At 48.0% G+C, this 17,424-nt stretch overlaps 1 protein-coding gene across 2 annotated transcripts in view; it reads right to left on the bottom strand.

The window, feature by feature from the left end:
• The window catches only part of Ebf2 (EBF transcription factor 2), a 200,342-nt gene extending 183,044 nt beyond the window's left edge, over positions 1 to 17,298 (bottom strand). The window contains exons 1-7 of one of the 2 annotated variants that reach the window (XM_031363002.1): positions 16,643 to 17,298; positions 15,318 to 15,759; positions 12,904 to 13,060; positions 11,822 to 11,885; positions 11,477 to 11,532; positions 11,000 to 11,073; positions 3,418 to 3,486 (exon numbers count right to left, since the gene is read on the bottom strand). In XM_031363002.1, coding sequence (XP_031218862.1) covers positions 3,418 to 3,486; positions 11,000 to 11,073; positions 11,477 to 11,532; positions 11,822 to 11,885; positions 12,904 to 13,060; positions 15,318 to 15,448 — 551 coding nt within the window. In that variant the 5' untranslated portion in view covers positions 15,449 to 15,759; positions 16,643 to 17,298. The remainder of the gene's footprint in view (positions 1 to 3,417; positions 3,487 to 10,999; positions 11,074 to 11,476; positions 11,533 to 11,821; positions 11,886 to 12,903; positions 13,061 to 15,317; positions 15,760 to 16,642) is intronic. The other variant, XM_031363001.1, reaches the window with a different exon arrangement.
• Between the last annotated feature and the right edge of the window lie 126 nt (positions 17,299 to 17,424).

The raw sequence follows: 17,424 nt of genomic DNA, 5'->3' as shown, positions 1-17,424 counted from the left end.
AGGCTGTGGTGAGGAAGCCATGCCTTCAGAAAAGGACTCTACAATAAGAAAGATGCACAAATACATATGTTCATAATAAAATCAGTTCTCCTAGGACCTGGCATTAAACAAATTTATAACGTTACTCTGTTTGTGTGTTTCCATGTGTACATGTGCAGTGTTTGGAAGTAACACATATTTCAGGTGACTTGGAGACTTAGCTGGGCTGTTTGGATGTGTATGTAATGGTTAAAACAAATGCCACCATCACATTATATTTGTAAGGACACAATTTCTACCATCTTAGAAAAATGTGAAGAATTCTAACACAACCCATGAAGGCACCTAATATGAAATGCTCTTGTCTCCATGGAAGAACGAATATTGCCATCTGGGAGATGCAGAGATAGCTAAGTGGTTAAGAAGTTATACTGCGTGCTGGAGAGAGACAGCTTAGAGGTTCAGAGCACTGACTGCTCTTCCAAAGGTCCTGAGTTCAGTTCCCAGCAACCACATGGTGGCTCACAACCATCTGTAATGAGATCTGATGCCCTCTTCTGGTGTGTCTGAAGATAGCAACAGTGTACCCATATACATGAAATAAATAAATAAATCTTAAAAAAAAAGAAAGAAAGAAAGAAAGGAGGAAAGAAAGAAAGAAGTAGAAATTATACTGCTCTCCCAGAGGACCAGATTTCAGTTCCTGGCATCCATCTCTAGCCACCCCAGCGCCCTCTCCTGGCCTTGATGGGAACTGTACTTATGTGTATAAATCCCCATACACACAAGTACATATATTTTTATTTATTTATTTATTTATTTTGAGACAGGGTTTCTCTGTATAGCCCTGGCTGTCCTGGACCTCACTCTGTAGACCAGGCTGGCCTCGAACTCAGAAATCCGCCTGCCTCTGCCTCCCAAGTGCTGGGATTAAAGGCGTGCGCCACCACTGCCCGGTCATATATTTTTTTAAAGACTGCTTTTTCGTTGCTGTTTGTTTGTTTATTTGTTTTGTTTTTCAAGTCAGAGTTTCTCTATGTAGCCTTGGCTGTCCTGAAACTCTCTGTAGCCCAGGCTGCCTCAAACCAACAGAGATTCTCCTGCTTCTGCCTTCTGAGTGCTGAGATTAAAAGTGTGCAACAACCTTCCACCCATTCCCGCTCCCGGTTCTTGGGTGCTTTTACCATGTATTTCTGAGAGCACATTTAGCTTTATCCAGGAATGCATTTTACTAGCAGCATTGAAAGTGAAAGCTATTGCAAAGCAGAGTCAGTGGGATGTGTGGTCATAAGATGCACGGGTCAGTTAGCATTTAAGGTCTGCAAGCATTTCTAGAACTAGCTGATGAGCTATTTATCCCCAGAAGAAATATGACAGTCATGAAACTAGGTAACCTTCCTGAAAGAGGGACTGGAGTTAATGGGGAAGACAAGACAAGAGCTGGGCAAAGTGTGAACAGTGTTCGCAGCACATGTCTGAGAACTCTTATTTGAATCCCTAGAACCCACATAAAAGCCAGACTCAGTAGTGTGAGTGTCTGTGAGACTGGCGCCCCCTACAGGAAGATGGTAGGCTGAAACAGGACACTGCCCAGACGCTGGTAGGCCAGCTAGCCTATTGAAAGGGCAATGAATAAGAAGAGACCCCATCTTGAACAAGGTGGAAATCAAAGATCAATATCCAAGGTTGTTCTCTGAATGTCACCCAAGCTCTGTGGTCGCACACTCCTGGACATGAACACACATACACACACACACACACACACACACACACACACACACACACACACCACAAAGACTAGATGTGATCACTGATAGATCAGTGAGCTTGTATACACACTCCAAAGGACACGACTTGTATCTATGCACTTGTGTATGCTTCCAGTCGCCGGAGAATCCCAAAGGTATTATGGGAAGGGCAGAGATGTTATTCTGTGTGGTCAGCTGGCCCTAGGCATTGGTTAGAACAGAGAGCATGCTGGGAGAATGCAACTGTTGCATTGAGACGTACATGAGCCTGACAGTCAGATCTACTGTATTCTGGTGCCAATTCTGCCACATCAACTGTACACACCATGTCACCACTCTGGGGTTCCATTTCTTTGTTTTGTTTTGTATTTTTAATCTATAAAATGAGAAAGATGAATGGCCCCAGAGAGTTCTCCCAATGGTGTGTGTGTGTGTGTGTGTGTGTGTGTGTGTGTGTGTGTGTATTCTTTTATAAATACCAGAGAAACTCTACATAGCCCCCTTTAAATTACAAATACACATTAAATTACCATACACATCCCACAACCACTTCCACTTGTTCAGTACCCTCTTCCAAGCATCTCCATCCTCTCCTGTAGCCTACAGCAGCAGGCAGCATCCCCTGGCAGCCATCACTTTACTATGGGTGACCAGTGATGCTGAGTGTTTGGCCAAGGTCAAGAGCTAGGACAGGCTTCCAAGCCCAGCTTCCCAAGTCCCTATGGCTGTGCTATACTTTCCTCGCAAAAAGCAAGCTGGCTTTCCTGGGAAGAGTGCCAGAGGTTCCCTCCTCCCCACTGAGAATATACTGGAATATTAGAATAACAACTTTGGAGACGGAGGTCTCTCCGTACCATTTCAGGACCTGGCTAGAAACCCGAAAACCCACAGAAAGAAGCAACAGGGAATTCTTCCTGTTTTTTAACGAAAGAGAAAAAATTAGGGATGGGAATATGGGGTTTCTTTAAAAATTACATGATTGCTGGAAGTTAATTTGGTATTTCTTCGTCGGTTTGTAAGTTCTGTTTCCAATCACAAAAACAGACAGCTGAGGACGCCTAAATCACATTTCAGTGAATTAGCATCTTGTCCCAGAGAATCTATCTCACTCTGAACACAATGTAGAACCCAGACTATGGTCCTGTGTGGCCGGAAGGACTCTTCCTCAGTACAAGAGCGAATTTGTCAGGAGCCCGTACATGGTTACCTGAGATGACAGACTTCAAGTCCAGCAGAAGCCACAAAACACGATTTTTTAAAATGTCATTGAGGTTGGGGTGTACTGATTCCCCAAAGAGGGGCAGGGGTTAGACAAAGGCCTTGCCATCCTCTGTCATTCACATACATTATGAGACATAGAAATAAAGATTCGCCTTCTGAAATCAAGGTCCCAGCACAAGTCTGTACCCCCAAGCACCTGGGAGGCTGAGGCAGGACGAGCACACATTAAACAAAGCCACATCTCCAAACACCAAAGATTAAATAAGAGAGTGAATAAAGGAAAATAAAAGGAAGGCCCTGATTTCTTTCCAGAGATGTCGCCAGCATGAGGAAATCCTGGCTGCAGGAGTTCAATGCCTTGTAGAAAATACAAAGCCAAACTCACAGCAGGGTGGCCCAGGGTCAGTCCTCACAGTGGAAACTCACGATGGAAAGACCCTGAAGAGCAAAAATGGCGGCGTTCCCCTACCTGTCGATGATGACCGGGTCTGACGGAGTCTCGTTCCGGTTCCCACAGCTCTTCTTCTCACAGCACCGACTGTAGAGCAGGAAGGAATCATGATGGTGAGAGAAACCGTGTCAAACTGAGAAGGCTCCAGAAGCCGGAAACGGCCAAGGTAAGCCTCCGGGTCACAAGCCACACCTCAGCAAACTTTGCAACAATGTTCTATTTCTTTTTCAGACAATCTGAAGCCGTGAAAATCAGATTCTCTGCTCTCAAAGCCGACAGAACTCAAGCTTTCTTGAGAGCCAGAGCTGGAACCAAACCACAGGTGTTTGGATTTTAACATATACAAGGTCACTTCCAGGCTGATGTATGACCATTTCTATGAAAGTGTATTTCAGGTCTTTGTATCCCAATAAATGTTTTTTAAAAAGAAAGGGTGTGAGAATGTATAAAATAGACCAAAAGTAGCTGCCTGAGTTATTGTAAACCTTATTGGCCTGCTAGCTTTCTCTGGAGAACAGGGTGTCCTTTCTAAGCAGTTATTTATCCACTCATTGTTGCCATTCTCCAAAGAGAAAGAAGACAAGAATGTATACATTTTTAAATGTATACACTTAATACATTTAAAAAGGAACTGTATGTTACACATTTTATACATTTGTAAATTTTATACATTATCATATATATTTTATAAAAATGAACATATAAAAAAAAGTTATACATTTTGAAATAGGGAGGAAATCATACAGAGTTGGAGAAGGATAGCTAACAGTTTTGCCTTAGCCAGAAATAGGACTTGAATGTATCCAAGTTCTAGTCCTAAGGTCTCTGCCTCCAGGAGGTGTCCTGCCTCCGTAAGGTACAGGAAGCCTGGTAGACAGACAGACGGAGAAATGTTGGTGAAAGGAGGAACAGAGAGAGGGCGGGAAGGGAAAAGAGAGAGAGGGAGAGAAAGGGAGAGAGGGAAAGGGAGAACGAGAGTCCCCAGAACACAACAGTGAGAAAAGGCTCCAAATGGCCCAAGGAAGCAAAACCCCAGTCTGAAAGTATCTCTTCAAAGTAAACAGATCAACCGGAGGTGGCCAACCCGGTACACAAATCTCCAACTACGCTCATCAGACCACAGACTCTTGAACGCTCCCTAGCAAGTATGGTTGGCTCGGCTTGTAGCCATGGCCTAGCTCCTACGAAAACCATGACCATCCCTACATGTTGGAGCTATCTAATACATGAGCCACTGTGTGGTGGCTGGGAATTGAACTCAGGATCTCTGGAAGAGCAGCTAGTGCTCTTAACTGCTGAGCCATCTCTCCAGCCCCAGAGGTATCTAATACATGTTTGTAGTAACCATCTACATGTGAATGCTGCCATGGCATAGCCCCTCTGCAGCTCAGACCTAGGGCACCACCACTGAAAAATTACTGGACCAGGAATAAGAGGTCTGATATCTAACCCATCACTAACTGTCTACATGAGCTCAGTCCATTATCCTGAATCCCTCTGAGTTTTGCTTCTTTCTCCAGAAAGCATTTGAGTTGATTATCTTTAGGGAGGCTTCTAGGTTGAAGCTGATGAGAGGGAAATAATGGGAGTTCATGCAAATTATAATAGTACAAAGAGAAACAGGAAGGAGACCCACATGGCAATAAGGGACCCCAAAATCTACCCCAGCCCAGCTCAGTGACCCTCTGCAGCCCATTCACCCTCTGGTCCTCCACAGGATTGAATTCACAGGAACAAATGTAAAGGCTGGAGAGATGACTCAGCAGTTAAAAGCACTGACTGCTCTTCTAGAGGACCCAAATTCGATTTCCAGCATCACGTGGTGGCTCACAACATCTGTAACTTCTGCTACAGAAGATCCAACGCCTTTTCACAGCCACTGAGGGTACCAGGCATGCACATCATGTACAGACATATAGAGAAACAAAACATGGCTAAAAAAAGAATTTTTTTGTTTTGTTTTGTTTTTCAATACAGGGTTTTTCCTGGACAGCCCTGGCTGTCCTAAAATTTGTTCTGTAGACTAGGCTGGCCTCAAACTCACAAAGATTGGCCTGGCTCTGCCTGCCAAGTGCTGGATTAAAGGGTGTGTGCCACCTTTTTACTTTTTTAGATTTTATTTATTCAACTTTGTGCAAATGAGTGGTTTGCCTGCATATAATGTGTACCACACATGTGCCTGGTGCTTAGAGAGGGCAGAAGAGGATGCTGAGTCCCCTAAAACTGAAATTTCAGATGATTTATGAGCTGCTGTGTGGGTGCTAGGAACTGAACCTAGGTCCTCTGCAAGAGCAGCAAATGTTCTGAACTGCTGGACCATCTCTCCAGCCATCTTTAAAAAAAAAAAAATGAACATTTACAAACTTTGAAACCCATCTCTCACCAGAGATATACAGATTAATCAGTGGGCAACCTCAGGCCGTGGTGGCACACGCCTTTAATCCCAGTACTTGGGAGGCAGAGGCAGGCAGATTTCTGAGTTCAAGGCCAGCCTGGTCTACAAGGTGAGCTCCAGTACAACCAGGACTATACAGAGAAACCCTGTCTCAGAAAAAAAAAAAATCAGTGGGCAACCTTACCACCCTCAGAGTGTAAAAGAGCCTTGAAAGACAATGACACCAGCCCATCAAATGAACACAATGCAGCTCTAAGACATACATCAAATGAGTAATTACTAAAAATGAGCTCAACTTTCCTCAATGCCAGGAAATATTATATTTCCAAAATAATATTTGACCTTTGAAATTATAGTGGGTCTTAACTTTTAAATTTTCAATTCATCCCAATATTAACACCCATAAAAAAAAATCCCAGTCAGCTCTACTCCAGCCTCCAAAGCCTTTGTATTCCCTGCAAACTCCCAATCCGCTGTGTTTCCAACTCCCACCTCTCCCATATCTAGAATAGTCTTTCTGTTAATGTGTTCACTTCAAGTGGTCAGGTGAAATGACTTTGCCCAGCACCACACTTTCAAGCACTGCCCCCACAGTAGCCACCTAAAGACCTCCAAAGCTAGGCTGTCCTTTGACATCACCAGCTTGTCAGCCTAGTCCCGACAATGTGCGCAGCACTGGTACAATTTAATTACAATTGCATATGCCCTTAGAATGTGCCGATCTGTTTAGCTTGGGGAGGAACGATGCTGAGGAGGCCTGTAAGTTTGCAAAATTGCTCAGCTGGATTCAGTTGCTCGTTCCATGGGGATTTTTCTCTATAGTGAGAGGAGAGAGAGAGTCTTGTGCCAGGGTGGTGTAATGTGAGGGAGTCAGGCAGTGAAGGAAAGACAGAGAGACTAAGCCTTTATCTCCAATAGGAAGGTATTGACATATCACCTGTAATATCAACAACCCAGCAGAGAAGAGATACGGAGACATTCGCTGGGACACTAAACTTCAATAGTAAAAATATAAACATAGCAGGAACTGGTTGCATTGCCCATCTGAATGCTCCTTAGAATTTCTCTGGGTCTCTCCGTTAAAAGAAAATCCTTTTCCAGGTTTTGTTTTGGTTTGATTTTAAAGGAAGCTCGCGTTAACGTGGTCTAGTTGTGTTCAGTTTGGTTCTTATGCAGCCGTCAGTCTTAGCATTCCTAACAACCAAGAGAAGCAATAAACCCAAGACACACAGAAATCCAGTCTGCTGACACTGTGGGTAGCTGACACTCGGGAGCTGGGTCCGTGAATTACTCGGGTGACATTATCCCCTTTTCTTCCCTCTCTGGACAAGGCCTGAACAACCAACTCAGGTTTACCTACTTTAGTTTAAAAGTTCTTAGGGTTATCCTCCAACAGACAAGCTCCTCAGTCTGAAGTTCCTGAGAAGAAATTTTTGGTTCGGTTTGGTTTTTCAAGACAGGGTTTCTCTGTGTAGCCCTGGCTGTCTTGGAACTTGTTCTGTAGACCAGGCTGGCCTTGAACTCAGAAATCTGCCTGCCTCTGCCTATCCCAGTGCTGGGGTTAAAAGTGTGTGCCACCACTGCCCAGCATTTTGTTTTGTTTTTAACTGACAATGACTATAAAGGGGGAAAAGATAAACAAACAAACAAACAGACCAAACTTCAATAGGTTAAAACCCCCTGAGGATTTGTGGGGTTTCTCTTTCTCCACATGTGAAAGTGAAAGCTGTCTCACTGTGTCCCTGTCCAGTTAGGTTTGGTTTGGTTTATTCTACAATTTATTTGGGGTACCTTCTACTTAAAACACTCAAGTTGCTCACCAGGCCTCTCCTCCCTATGGAATCTTTGAAGAGGGAAAAAGAAAAACAAAGATGGGGGGTGGGGGGTGAGAGAAAATTTTATCACAATTCTGAATCTTACCTGAAAAAAAAAATTTTTTTTCAGGAAAGGGGAAAATGAGAGAAAGAAAGATGAAAAGATGGCTGGGGAAGCAGGGGGAAAAAAAAAAAAGGCCTGGTCTCAGTCTGAGGATGTCTAGTCAGCCAAACTCCAGCCCAAGATAAGCTAATGTGTCCTTTTCCCTTCCAAACTCGTTTTTAAAATTCAACCCTCAACTTTCAAAAATCTGTCTCTAATTTCAAACTCAAATAAGCTCACAGCATGGTGGCTTTTGTTTTGTTTTCTTCTCCCCAACTCCTCCCTGCGATTGCATAACAAAAGTGTCTAAATTCACACCATCTGGCCGATAAAGACACTGGCCCCACTGCCCGGCTGGCCCATCTGATTAGGGCCCTGTCTAGCCTGCGCCTTGTGGCGAAAAGTCACAGCTGTGGGGTTTGCTCGTGCTCAATACAACTCTGTTATTAGCCAGCTGTAGGCCTAGAGACGACTTCTGTTCAAATTATAATATCTTTTAACCCTCTGAGCATTGAGGGCGCAGGGGTGGCAGGCAGCAACATAACACCTAGATATCTTCTTGCTAATAATTGGTGAAATGAACTAACGCAGCAAAGAGAGGAGCAGAGATCACTGGGGAAGCAAGAAAAAAAATTATTCCTAAAGAGATGAATTTTGCCCCTTTGTTTTGTCACACACTCAGACATTCCCACAGACACACAGACACACAGACACATATACACACACACATACCATCCCCACCACCAAAGCTAAAGACAATTAATGAACCTTTTACTAATGAATACAGAATAGCAAACCATTTCGGAAGTACCCAGGTACAGCAGCCAAGACCATGCAAAGGAACTACGTGTACTAACTGGTCACTGAAGAACTAGGCACCTCATTTGTGCTGCACCGTTGACAGCTGTGACTGACTGCTCGAATGAAGAGTCATTCCCCTTCCAGGAGAATCAGTCCTTTTTGACTAGTGAGAAGTTCCCTTGTGCCTGAGGACTCACATGTCTCTCATCTTCCAACACACACACACACATGTACAGATACACACACACACAGACACACACACACATGCACAGATACACACAGACACACAAATACACACACACACAGATATACACACATAAACACATACATGCACACAGACACACACACATGCACAGATACACACATACACACAGAGACATGCACACATGCACACATACACACAGACACACACAAATACACACACACAGATATACACACGTAAACACATACATGCACAGATATACACACATACACACACATATGCACAGATACACACATACACACAGAGACATGCACACATGCACACATACACACAGACACACACAGATACACACACACATAAACACATACACACACAGATACACATACATAAATACACACACACATATGCACAGATATACACACAGAGACACACACATATACACATACAGATATACACGCCCAGATACACACACTCACAGACACACACATATATACATACGGACATACACACCCAGATACACATATATACACACATGCACAGACACACACACAAACACACACGCACGCACACACTGCAGACAGTAACCCATCCAATAGATCATTTATTCAACCTATCATTAATATTTGTTTGAGAATCTAAGAGAAAGTAAGAGTTCATCTTCCCGGCTCTCCACTGCAGAGAAGTTACAGTACATTAAATTTTTATATTGTGTTACTAATGCAGACTAAACTAGAGGCTTTAAAAATTGATGCTGCTATTTAAACAGCATAAAATGAGGAGGATTTGATTAGGCTTAAAAAATAAAAATGTCATCCTTAACTACCGCTGCACTCGGTGTTCTGAGTAGTATTTAAGTGAAGGGGAGGCATCATAGGGTGGACTGCTTGGGCCTTTCTTATCTCTCAGGACTGTCTCTCCAAATGAAGAGACTTAACAGGTAGGGACAGAAGAGGCCTCCTTTTGACTAGCCAACCAAATCAAGGAGCTGTGGAGTCTGGGTTTACTGACAAGGACATCTTATAGCGACCAGACCTGTCAAGTGCTCTGAGGTATTGGAGCATCTACCGGAGGCCCAGGCCTTCCTAGGCTGTGGCACCCCAGTGTGCTTCTGTTGAGGCCTTGGCCAGGCCTCAACTTTACCTCTTGGTGAGTTTGCTTTTCTAATACTTGGCTACAACCTAAACAAGCATTTCCGGTTGTTAGGGTTCCTTACTGGCTGGGTTAAGGGTTTGGGGTCGGGGTGCCATTAGAAAGCTACCTAAGGAGAGCAGTCCAGTCCACGGGCCTACTAAGTCAGGTGTCCTGCAGGCATTCCCAAACTGCCCAGAATGACAGGAGGGCTGAAGGAAAGCTTTTCCTGCAGCCGAAGTGCGGAGACAGGGAAATGTGTGTGTACAAAACAGACTTTGACATTTCCTACTGAAATGAGTCCTTCCCAGCGTCTCCTCTGTATGTTCCCTCCTGTTTACCACATTAACACCCTATGCTCTGTACAACACACACCGGGTACTCCGAAAACATTAGGCGAAAGACTAAATATGAGGGTGAATTCCCTACACCACCATCACCATCTATTTTCTTCTGTTTAAGCAGAAGAAAGGCAGGCAATGTGCACAGCTCAAAATAGAATGGACTGGGCTCTGGAGGGCAGGTGGGAAAGCCAAGAACTCCAGTAGACTGTGCCTTTCACAGAGATCCTCTGAACCTCAGAAGTCCAGAGCTCGGTGTCTCCCTGTGCACCTATTCCTGCCCTCCCCCTCCCGAAATGATTTTCTGCCCCACTATTCCTCCTTGACCTAAGATGTGACCCTGCTGTGAAATCTTGCAGTGGGAGGAGTGACTTTACCAGCAGGGGATGAAAAGCCCAGTCATCTCACCAAGAACAGAGGCCCAGGACCTGGTCAGTGCCTAGAAATATGCCTCCTAGCTCTCTGGTGGTATCTAGGGCTCAGCGAGAGCTCCACAAGTGGCACCCTCAGAAATCCACCCTAAGCAGGCAAAGCAGTAACAGAGACTGGTAGAAGCCCCCATCCCAAATTCAACCTGAAGTCTGGCCTGAGGCTGAAGCAGCAGCAGAGATTTCCCACCCTGTGGGAGAAACTCTGGAGAATCAGGTGGATGGAATCCATTTTCTGGTTTACCTTTCCCAGCCCTAAGCCTTAAAGACTAGGAGGGTTTTCTGAGCTCCAGATCAGCTTAGGGACAAATCTACCAGGTTCCCTTGGCAACTCAGCCCCGGGATTCCCCAGCTTGCTAGCCAAGCCCAAAGAAAAGGTGCCTCTTACCTGCACATCACCTCGTGTGTGAGCAGAACTCTGCACATTTCGGGATTCTTATTCTGTCCCTCGTAGGCTATGGGCTGTTAGAAAGGAGACATGGATGGAGTGGAGGCTTTAGAACAAACACTAAATTCCTTCCCTCTCACTGGCCCTGAGGAGAGCTCCCTCCTCTCCCACAGCACAGAACCAGCGTCTTTGCCTGGTTAATACAGCCGAAGAAGTCTGCCCTTAGTTCTTAGCGAACTGAGTCTTCAGTAACTGTTTGCTGTCTTCAGCTCTTCATTTATCACCTCCCACCACCCAGCATTTTCCCCATAGCAGATGAAGCAAGGCCACCAGAGAGAGGGGGGGGGTCCCCCAGAGCGGATGCACTTGAGGTAAAAGAGAAGTGTGAATCCCATGCTGTAAATCATGCAAGAGGCAGAAGTCACCAGACAACCCGGGGAAGTAGGGAGCCAATGGTAGGCTCCCTTCGGGTCTCACCTGTTTGGTGACAGAGTCGATGAGCCTGACATAGAGGTCCTGCTCTGTGCGGACACCTGCATAGGAGGGGACAGGTGGTTAGCAAGGATGGCCAAGAACCTCTCCCACCCCAATCTTTTCCCTGAGCTGGAGCCTGATCCAGTCAGTCAGTCAAGTCACAGATACCTAGATGGAATTGACATGAAGGGAGACACCCCTCCCCTCGACTGCCAACCTGGACTGCCATCCCGGACCAAGGCTCCCTACAGTCCCCCACAGGCCTGCGCTCACTAGCCTTCTATCTCCCGAGCACAGTAGGAGGTAGCCACAGCAGCTCTGCTGTGCCTGCCTGCAATGCCCACTTACCATTGCTGTAAAGGAGCTGTAACTTGTAATGAGTACCATTGTTGGTCTTCTCATTGCCTTGCTCCTGAAAAGACAGAAACCCTTCATTCTTGAACTTTTCAGTGCCCCCCACAACCCAGGTCCAGACCCAGACCAATGAACGGGCAAGGAGCATTTCCCACCATTGGCCATCTTGGGAAATTTGGCAAGGCCTACAGCCGCTTGACCTTCACCAGCCCTGTCTCTCTTTTCAAAATCTCATAAGTATACCCCTGCCTCCAGCCATGATGCCCGGACACCAGCACCAATGCTGTCTTTAAGCAGTCCCCGCCCAATCTATCTGTCCTTGATGAACTAACCCCTGGGCTACTCTCAACAACAACAACAAAAGGGTAAGCCTGCCTGTCCTTTAGAAAGGGCAACATTAGCCGCCATTCTGAAAAAAAAAAAAAAAAAAAAAAAAAAAAACAAACAAACAAAAAACAAAAAAAAAACAGGAGTGATCACTTCTAGTGCTCAGGGGTTTGGCAACTAGCTACCCCAGGTTTCCCTTTCTTTGTACAGCCAATGGGCCCAGTCCCCACTGTTGGGCATATATTGGTTTAGGTGTACAACTCTTCACTTAGGGTCAAATGTAGCTCTCAAGTTAGGGTTTGAGTTCAAGGGAGGCACTCAGGTGTTGGGGAAGTAATCGAGCCATAGAAGGCTGGCCTGAGTTCCTACATAAAACTGAAATCAACCCGCCTACATCCCTGCCCTCTTTCCCGATGCCAAGAGAAAATAATAATAATAATCTTAAGAAAAATTGGAGTCTGACAGCGGCATCCTTGGGTTTACTTTTTAAACTAGGTCTAAAGAACTTTTTCTGCGGGGTCAACCGATGGCCCGCCCAAGGCTAGGGGCGCACAGCCGAAAGCGCCTGGTTCGGAGTAGAGGCCCATTGAGGTGCCGGGGAAATCCACTGAGTTAGAGGCTGAGGGTGAGACGCCTCAATTTATCATCCCTGATGATGCGAGTGGGAGAGTGTCGCAAGTGACAGATGGAATCCTTAGTGCCGGGTTGGGGGGGGGTTGCGGCGGGGGAGGTTTAAGGGGTCCGCTTACTTTGTCGTTCTCCACAAAGTCCACGAAGGCCGTGCGCTCAATCTCCACCGGCTGTCCCTGCCTGTCGTAGAGTGCCAGGACAAAATGAAAGAAGTTGGATTTCCTCAAGTTAGAAGGAGGTTGCTTTTCAAAGTGGGCCCGGGACAGGGCAACTCCGCTGCAAGGGAAGTGTTGGGAGAGAGAAAGAGGACAAGGGGGTGGGGAGGGAAGAGAGAAAGACTGGGTGTTAGGTAGTTGCTAACATGCCCACGCGACATTGCAGAAGGGCCAGGAAGTCCACTGCCCGGAACCCAAGCACCGAAACCATCAGGGCCTTTATCCTTTCCGATTAAGAAGCACACTCCTCAGAGGGGTTGCAATAGTAGGCACCTTGCTTCCACCGCCCAGTTATACAGCCGCCCAGAATCCGGTCACCAGACCACCAGACGGCTTTTAGTAAGAACTGAAAGACCAGGGCTACGGGGCGAAGTCCTAAGAAGCGCTGCTAAACCCAGGTGCCTGCCACAAAACTCAAAGCTGTGGACACAGAAATAAGGGGATAGGGTTCTTTTGCATTTGAACAAGTGACACCCCCCACCACCACCCTTTAACTCCTGGCTAATGAATTTCTGGACCTGCTCCACAGACTACAAGATAGGAAGCCTGGAGCCCAAGCCTCTGTCTTCACGGTTTGCCTTACTCTACCGAAATTTGCATCCAGGACAGCGTCACCGCAAAATCCCCACAGTCATTGCTGGGGATAGTGGGCCGGGGTCGAGGACTCGCTACTGAGGACCTTCGCCCTCAAGAGCCGCTCCTGGGGAGAAGCTAGAAGAAGCCAGAATGTTATGAGACAAGCGGCGTCCTGGCCAGAGACCGGGCGGTCGCGCTAGCGTTTTCTCCAATTCCCTGACTCTGGCCCCGGAGTTCTTCAGAGCCTTGGATGCATACACAGAAACCTCCCTATATACCTGTCTCTCATTGTGCCACATTTGACTGAAAACCTTGTGGAGCCGGCAAACTGACAGATGGTGAGGACAGCCTGGTGGCCCTGAGGTCTTCTGGATTCTTGTGCTGGGCACGGTCGCAGTCACTGTTTTCGAAAGTGTGTGGTGTTGGCTTAGACAATCACAGACTGCCGTTTCAAACTTTAAAAAGTACATTTTATTTCGGACGGGAAGACAAGGAGGGAAATGTCATTAAGCCCCTGCTAAGGAGCAGATTCTGCGGAGCTGTCTTGGTTCCCTCGGCTTGTCGCCGGAGCGAGCCCCCCAGACCGCTTTCGAGAGCCGCGGCCTCCGCGAAGTATACCATCTGCTTCAGGGACAACTGAGCATTCGGCTCCGGAGGAGTGGCAATCGGGTATGGCAGCTGCCACTTCAGTCATCAGGTTTGTGGCCTTTGCTGCCACTCCTTGAAGGGTGGCAGCCAGTTCGCTCTACCCGGGACACCTGGCGATGCGGCCTGTCTGCAAAAGGGGTCATTTCTCAACGTGAAGTCCAGATTTAAGGAGGTTGGCACAGAGCGCGGAGGGAGAAACGAGAGTCGAGAGTCTTGAAAGAAGTTTGTGGGCTCCTGGAGGGGGTAAAGGAGCTGCCTCTTGAAGACCTTGAGGCGAAGGCCACGAATCTCAGTTCAGAAGCAACGGTGAGAAGCGGGACTGGAAATGTCTTCGTGGGATGGAACCCCAGACAAGTCATAACCATCCATACACACGAAGATTTGGAAACAAAATCAACTTGAGGAAGCCGCAAAACTGGAGGCTGCTCTTCTCTGCGGCTGAGGCAACGGATCTCCATTTTTCTCCTCTTTCCCGACTATCCAGTGCTTCGGTCCATCCTCAGCCTCCTAGGTTTGTCTGGCCCACTCTCCCTCACCCAGGACTCGCTTGCTTGTCTCGTCTCCTAGAGCACCCGGCCGGCCTTGCCTTCCCTGCAGCCGCTCAGGCCTCTCCGGATCCTCTCGCCGCCGCCACCATCTGGCCGCTGGGCTCCCCGAGTCTCCAAGCCATCCTGAATGATGCTGGAGGAGAGGCGCTCGCAGGCAGCGTGGGGGAACCTAAGAGTGACCGGAAAGCCGGCTCCGCGGCTGTGCCGGCTGCCAGCTCGGATCTTCACGCGCCACTCCGCTAGAGTCCGGGAGTAAACCCCGCGATGTGAGCTTGAACGCTACTTTTAATAATTTTTTTCTTTTTCTTTCTTTCTTTTTTTCCCCCCCAAAGAATAGACTGTGGGGAGGAAGTAAAGGAGAAACACCCATGACCTCGGTAGTTCAGAAACTCCAGTGTCCACTGCCCGCCCAGGGAGAGCCCCAGTGCGCACGGCCAAAGAGGACAAACAGGGACAGAGAGAAAGAGAAGGAGCAGAGGAAAGAGGTACACGGAGAGACAGACACAACCAGAGATTCTCAGAGCACAACGGCTCCAGTCTCATTACCTCTGAGCCGCGACATTGGCGTCCACCACGCCGACATTCCGGACCCAGGACCTGACGGAATCCATCTCGGCACCCAGCGACTTTTCTTTCAGAGCTGGTCCTCTTCCTAGAGTATCTTGAATCCCAAACATTTAAAAAGTCTGGTCCTCTACGGTCGCCTTAAAAGTGACTTTACGACAACACCGTCCTCACTTTCCAATGCTGCCAGCAAAGGGTGTCCTCCAAAGCAATCCGAGAGAAAGGCGGCAAGGGCCGAAGTTTGGGGCCCTCTTGGAAAGAAATAGCTAGCCCCTTTCCTCCACGCACAATGCAAAGTTTGCGTTTTTTTATCCTCGGTGGCTTCAGATCTGCCGCCTCGGGGCTTCCACTCTAGGTCGCCCGCATCCTTCCAGCTGCAGAACGTTCTCCAGAAAGTGGCCACAATTTAGAAGCATCACCTGTTCTGGGAAAAACAGGAGGAGATAGATAGCTGCCTGATCTCTCCCCTTCCTCCTTGTCCCCCCCTCCCTGCTCCTCCCCACCGTTCAGATATAGAAAAAAAAAAAAAAAATCCCCAACAGGATCAGTTGTAAGAGGAAGGGGAAGACCCGGAGCGGGGAGGAGGCGGTGGCTGAGAGCGCCTCAGAGCCGGGCTGCTGCAGCGCGCGGGCCCCATGAATGGTTACTACAACCCCGGGCGCGGGAGGCGGAGCCGAGCCCCGATAAGGAGCCTCATTTGCATGGACGCCCGGGATTGGCCGGCTCCGGACGAGCCGGGCGGACGTCCTCCGGCGGCGCTCTCTAAGCTTTGCATTGCCCAAAGTCCGGGAGGTGAAAGGCTACAACTAGCCACAATCACCGAGTCGCGGCCAGAGTCCCCGAGTGTTTGGCCTGCGTGGGAAGGGGGTCCCCAAATCCTGCACTAAAACAGAGTAGCAGGACTCTGGGAGTTGGGAACGTGATGGTTCTCTCCGCTCCCGGGAGCAGGAAGCCTGCGCGGTTTTGCCTCTAGATGCAGGTTTTGGTCGCCTGCGGGGGGGGAAAAGGACACTACCGATTCATTCCCGGGGTTTGGACCTGTGACCACCTGTATTTATGCTTTTCGCAAACACCCCCCCCGCCCCAGGGCATCCATTTTCCTGAACCGGTCTACCAAGTCCCAGAGTTCCAAGGAGGCTAATCATTTCGTGCGAAGGCCACAAGTGTTAAAAAGGAGAGAAGAGATGAAGGAAGGAGAGAGCGGAGTGGGGACGAATGAGGCTCAAGTGCACTTTAAATAAATAGACTGTGAAAGGAAATGGTGGAGGAGCTAAGGAAAACAGCCCCGGGAGGGCAGGAGCACGCACCTTCGCAGACAGGAGAGGTTGCTGACAGCGTAGCTGGCTGAGAAGTGCGGGGTGTTGTTTCGAATCCCCCTCTTTTTTAATCTCCCCTCCCCAATCCCTGAAGCCCGGGGAACCCTGCGTTGGAGACACGAGGCGGTCTGTGAAGAAGTCCTGCAAACTTTGCCCGCTGAGCGCTGAGGTCGTGAAGGTTGGTGGTCGGGAAGCAGAGGCTCCACAAAATAGCTGAAACCCTAGACGGCTGGAGGTGCCTATTAAAAAAAAAAAATCCTCCTGGCTGGGTGTTATTTTCTTGCTTCTCTTTTTGTATTCTGATCTGCGCGTAGATCTGCTGTTGAAATCTAGAACGCCAGCGCGAAAACAGATTTGAAGACAATGAATGCAAATCTGTGCTCAAAGACCATCTGCCGTGGAGGAGACAATCAGCTGCGCCGCGGTTCGAGCGACTTCACCCGAGCCTCCCAGCATCCTCACAGTCGGGAGACTTTCCTCCCTACTCAGGGCTCAGGTTTGAGTGTCAATTGACTCCTGATCGGACCCCCTAGCTGTAGGTGTGCGCTCACAGCTGAGCTGCGAGTTAGCCGCCAGAGGACACAGCCTGGGGTGCACGCTGGCCTGGCGAGCGAACAGGAAGCTCGCGCTTTCAGAGACTGCCACTCTCTATAGAAAGGGACCTGAGCACGTCACTTCACCTCAGGGGCAAACTGCGACTACAGACTGCGCAGGCGGGATGGTGCGCCGGAAGATTTGGTCTCTCTACAGCAGAGACTGTCTTGAAAGCTGAC

Source organism: Mastomys coucha, unplaced genomic scaffold (assembly GCF_008632895.1).
Source record: "Mastomys coucha isolate ucsf_1 unplaced genomic scaffold, UCSF_Mcou_1 pScaffold9, whole genome shotgun sequence".
Lineage (NCBI taxonomy): Eukaryota > Metazoa > Chordata > Mammalia > Rodentia > Muridae > Mastomys > Mastomys coucha.
The sequence above is the reverse complement of the archived record's forward strand: the minus strand, read 5'-3'. Positions and strand labels throughout refer to the sequence as shown.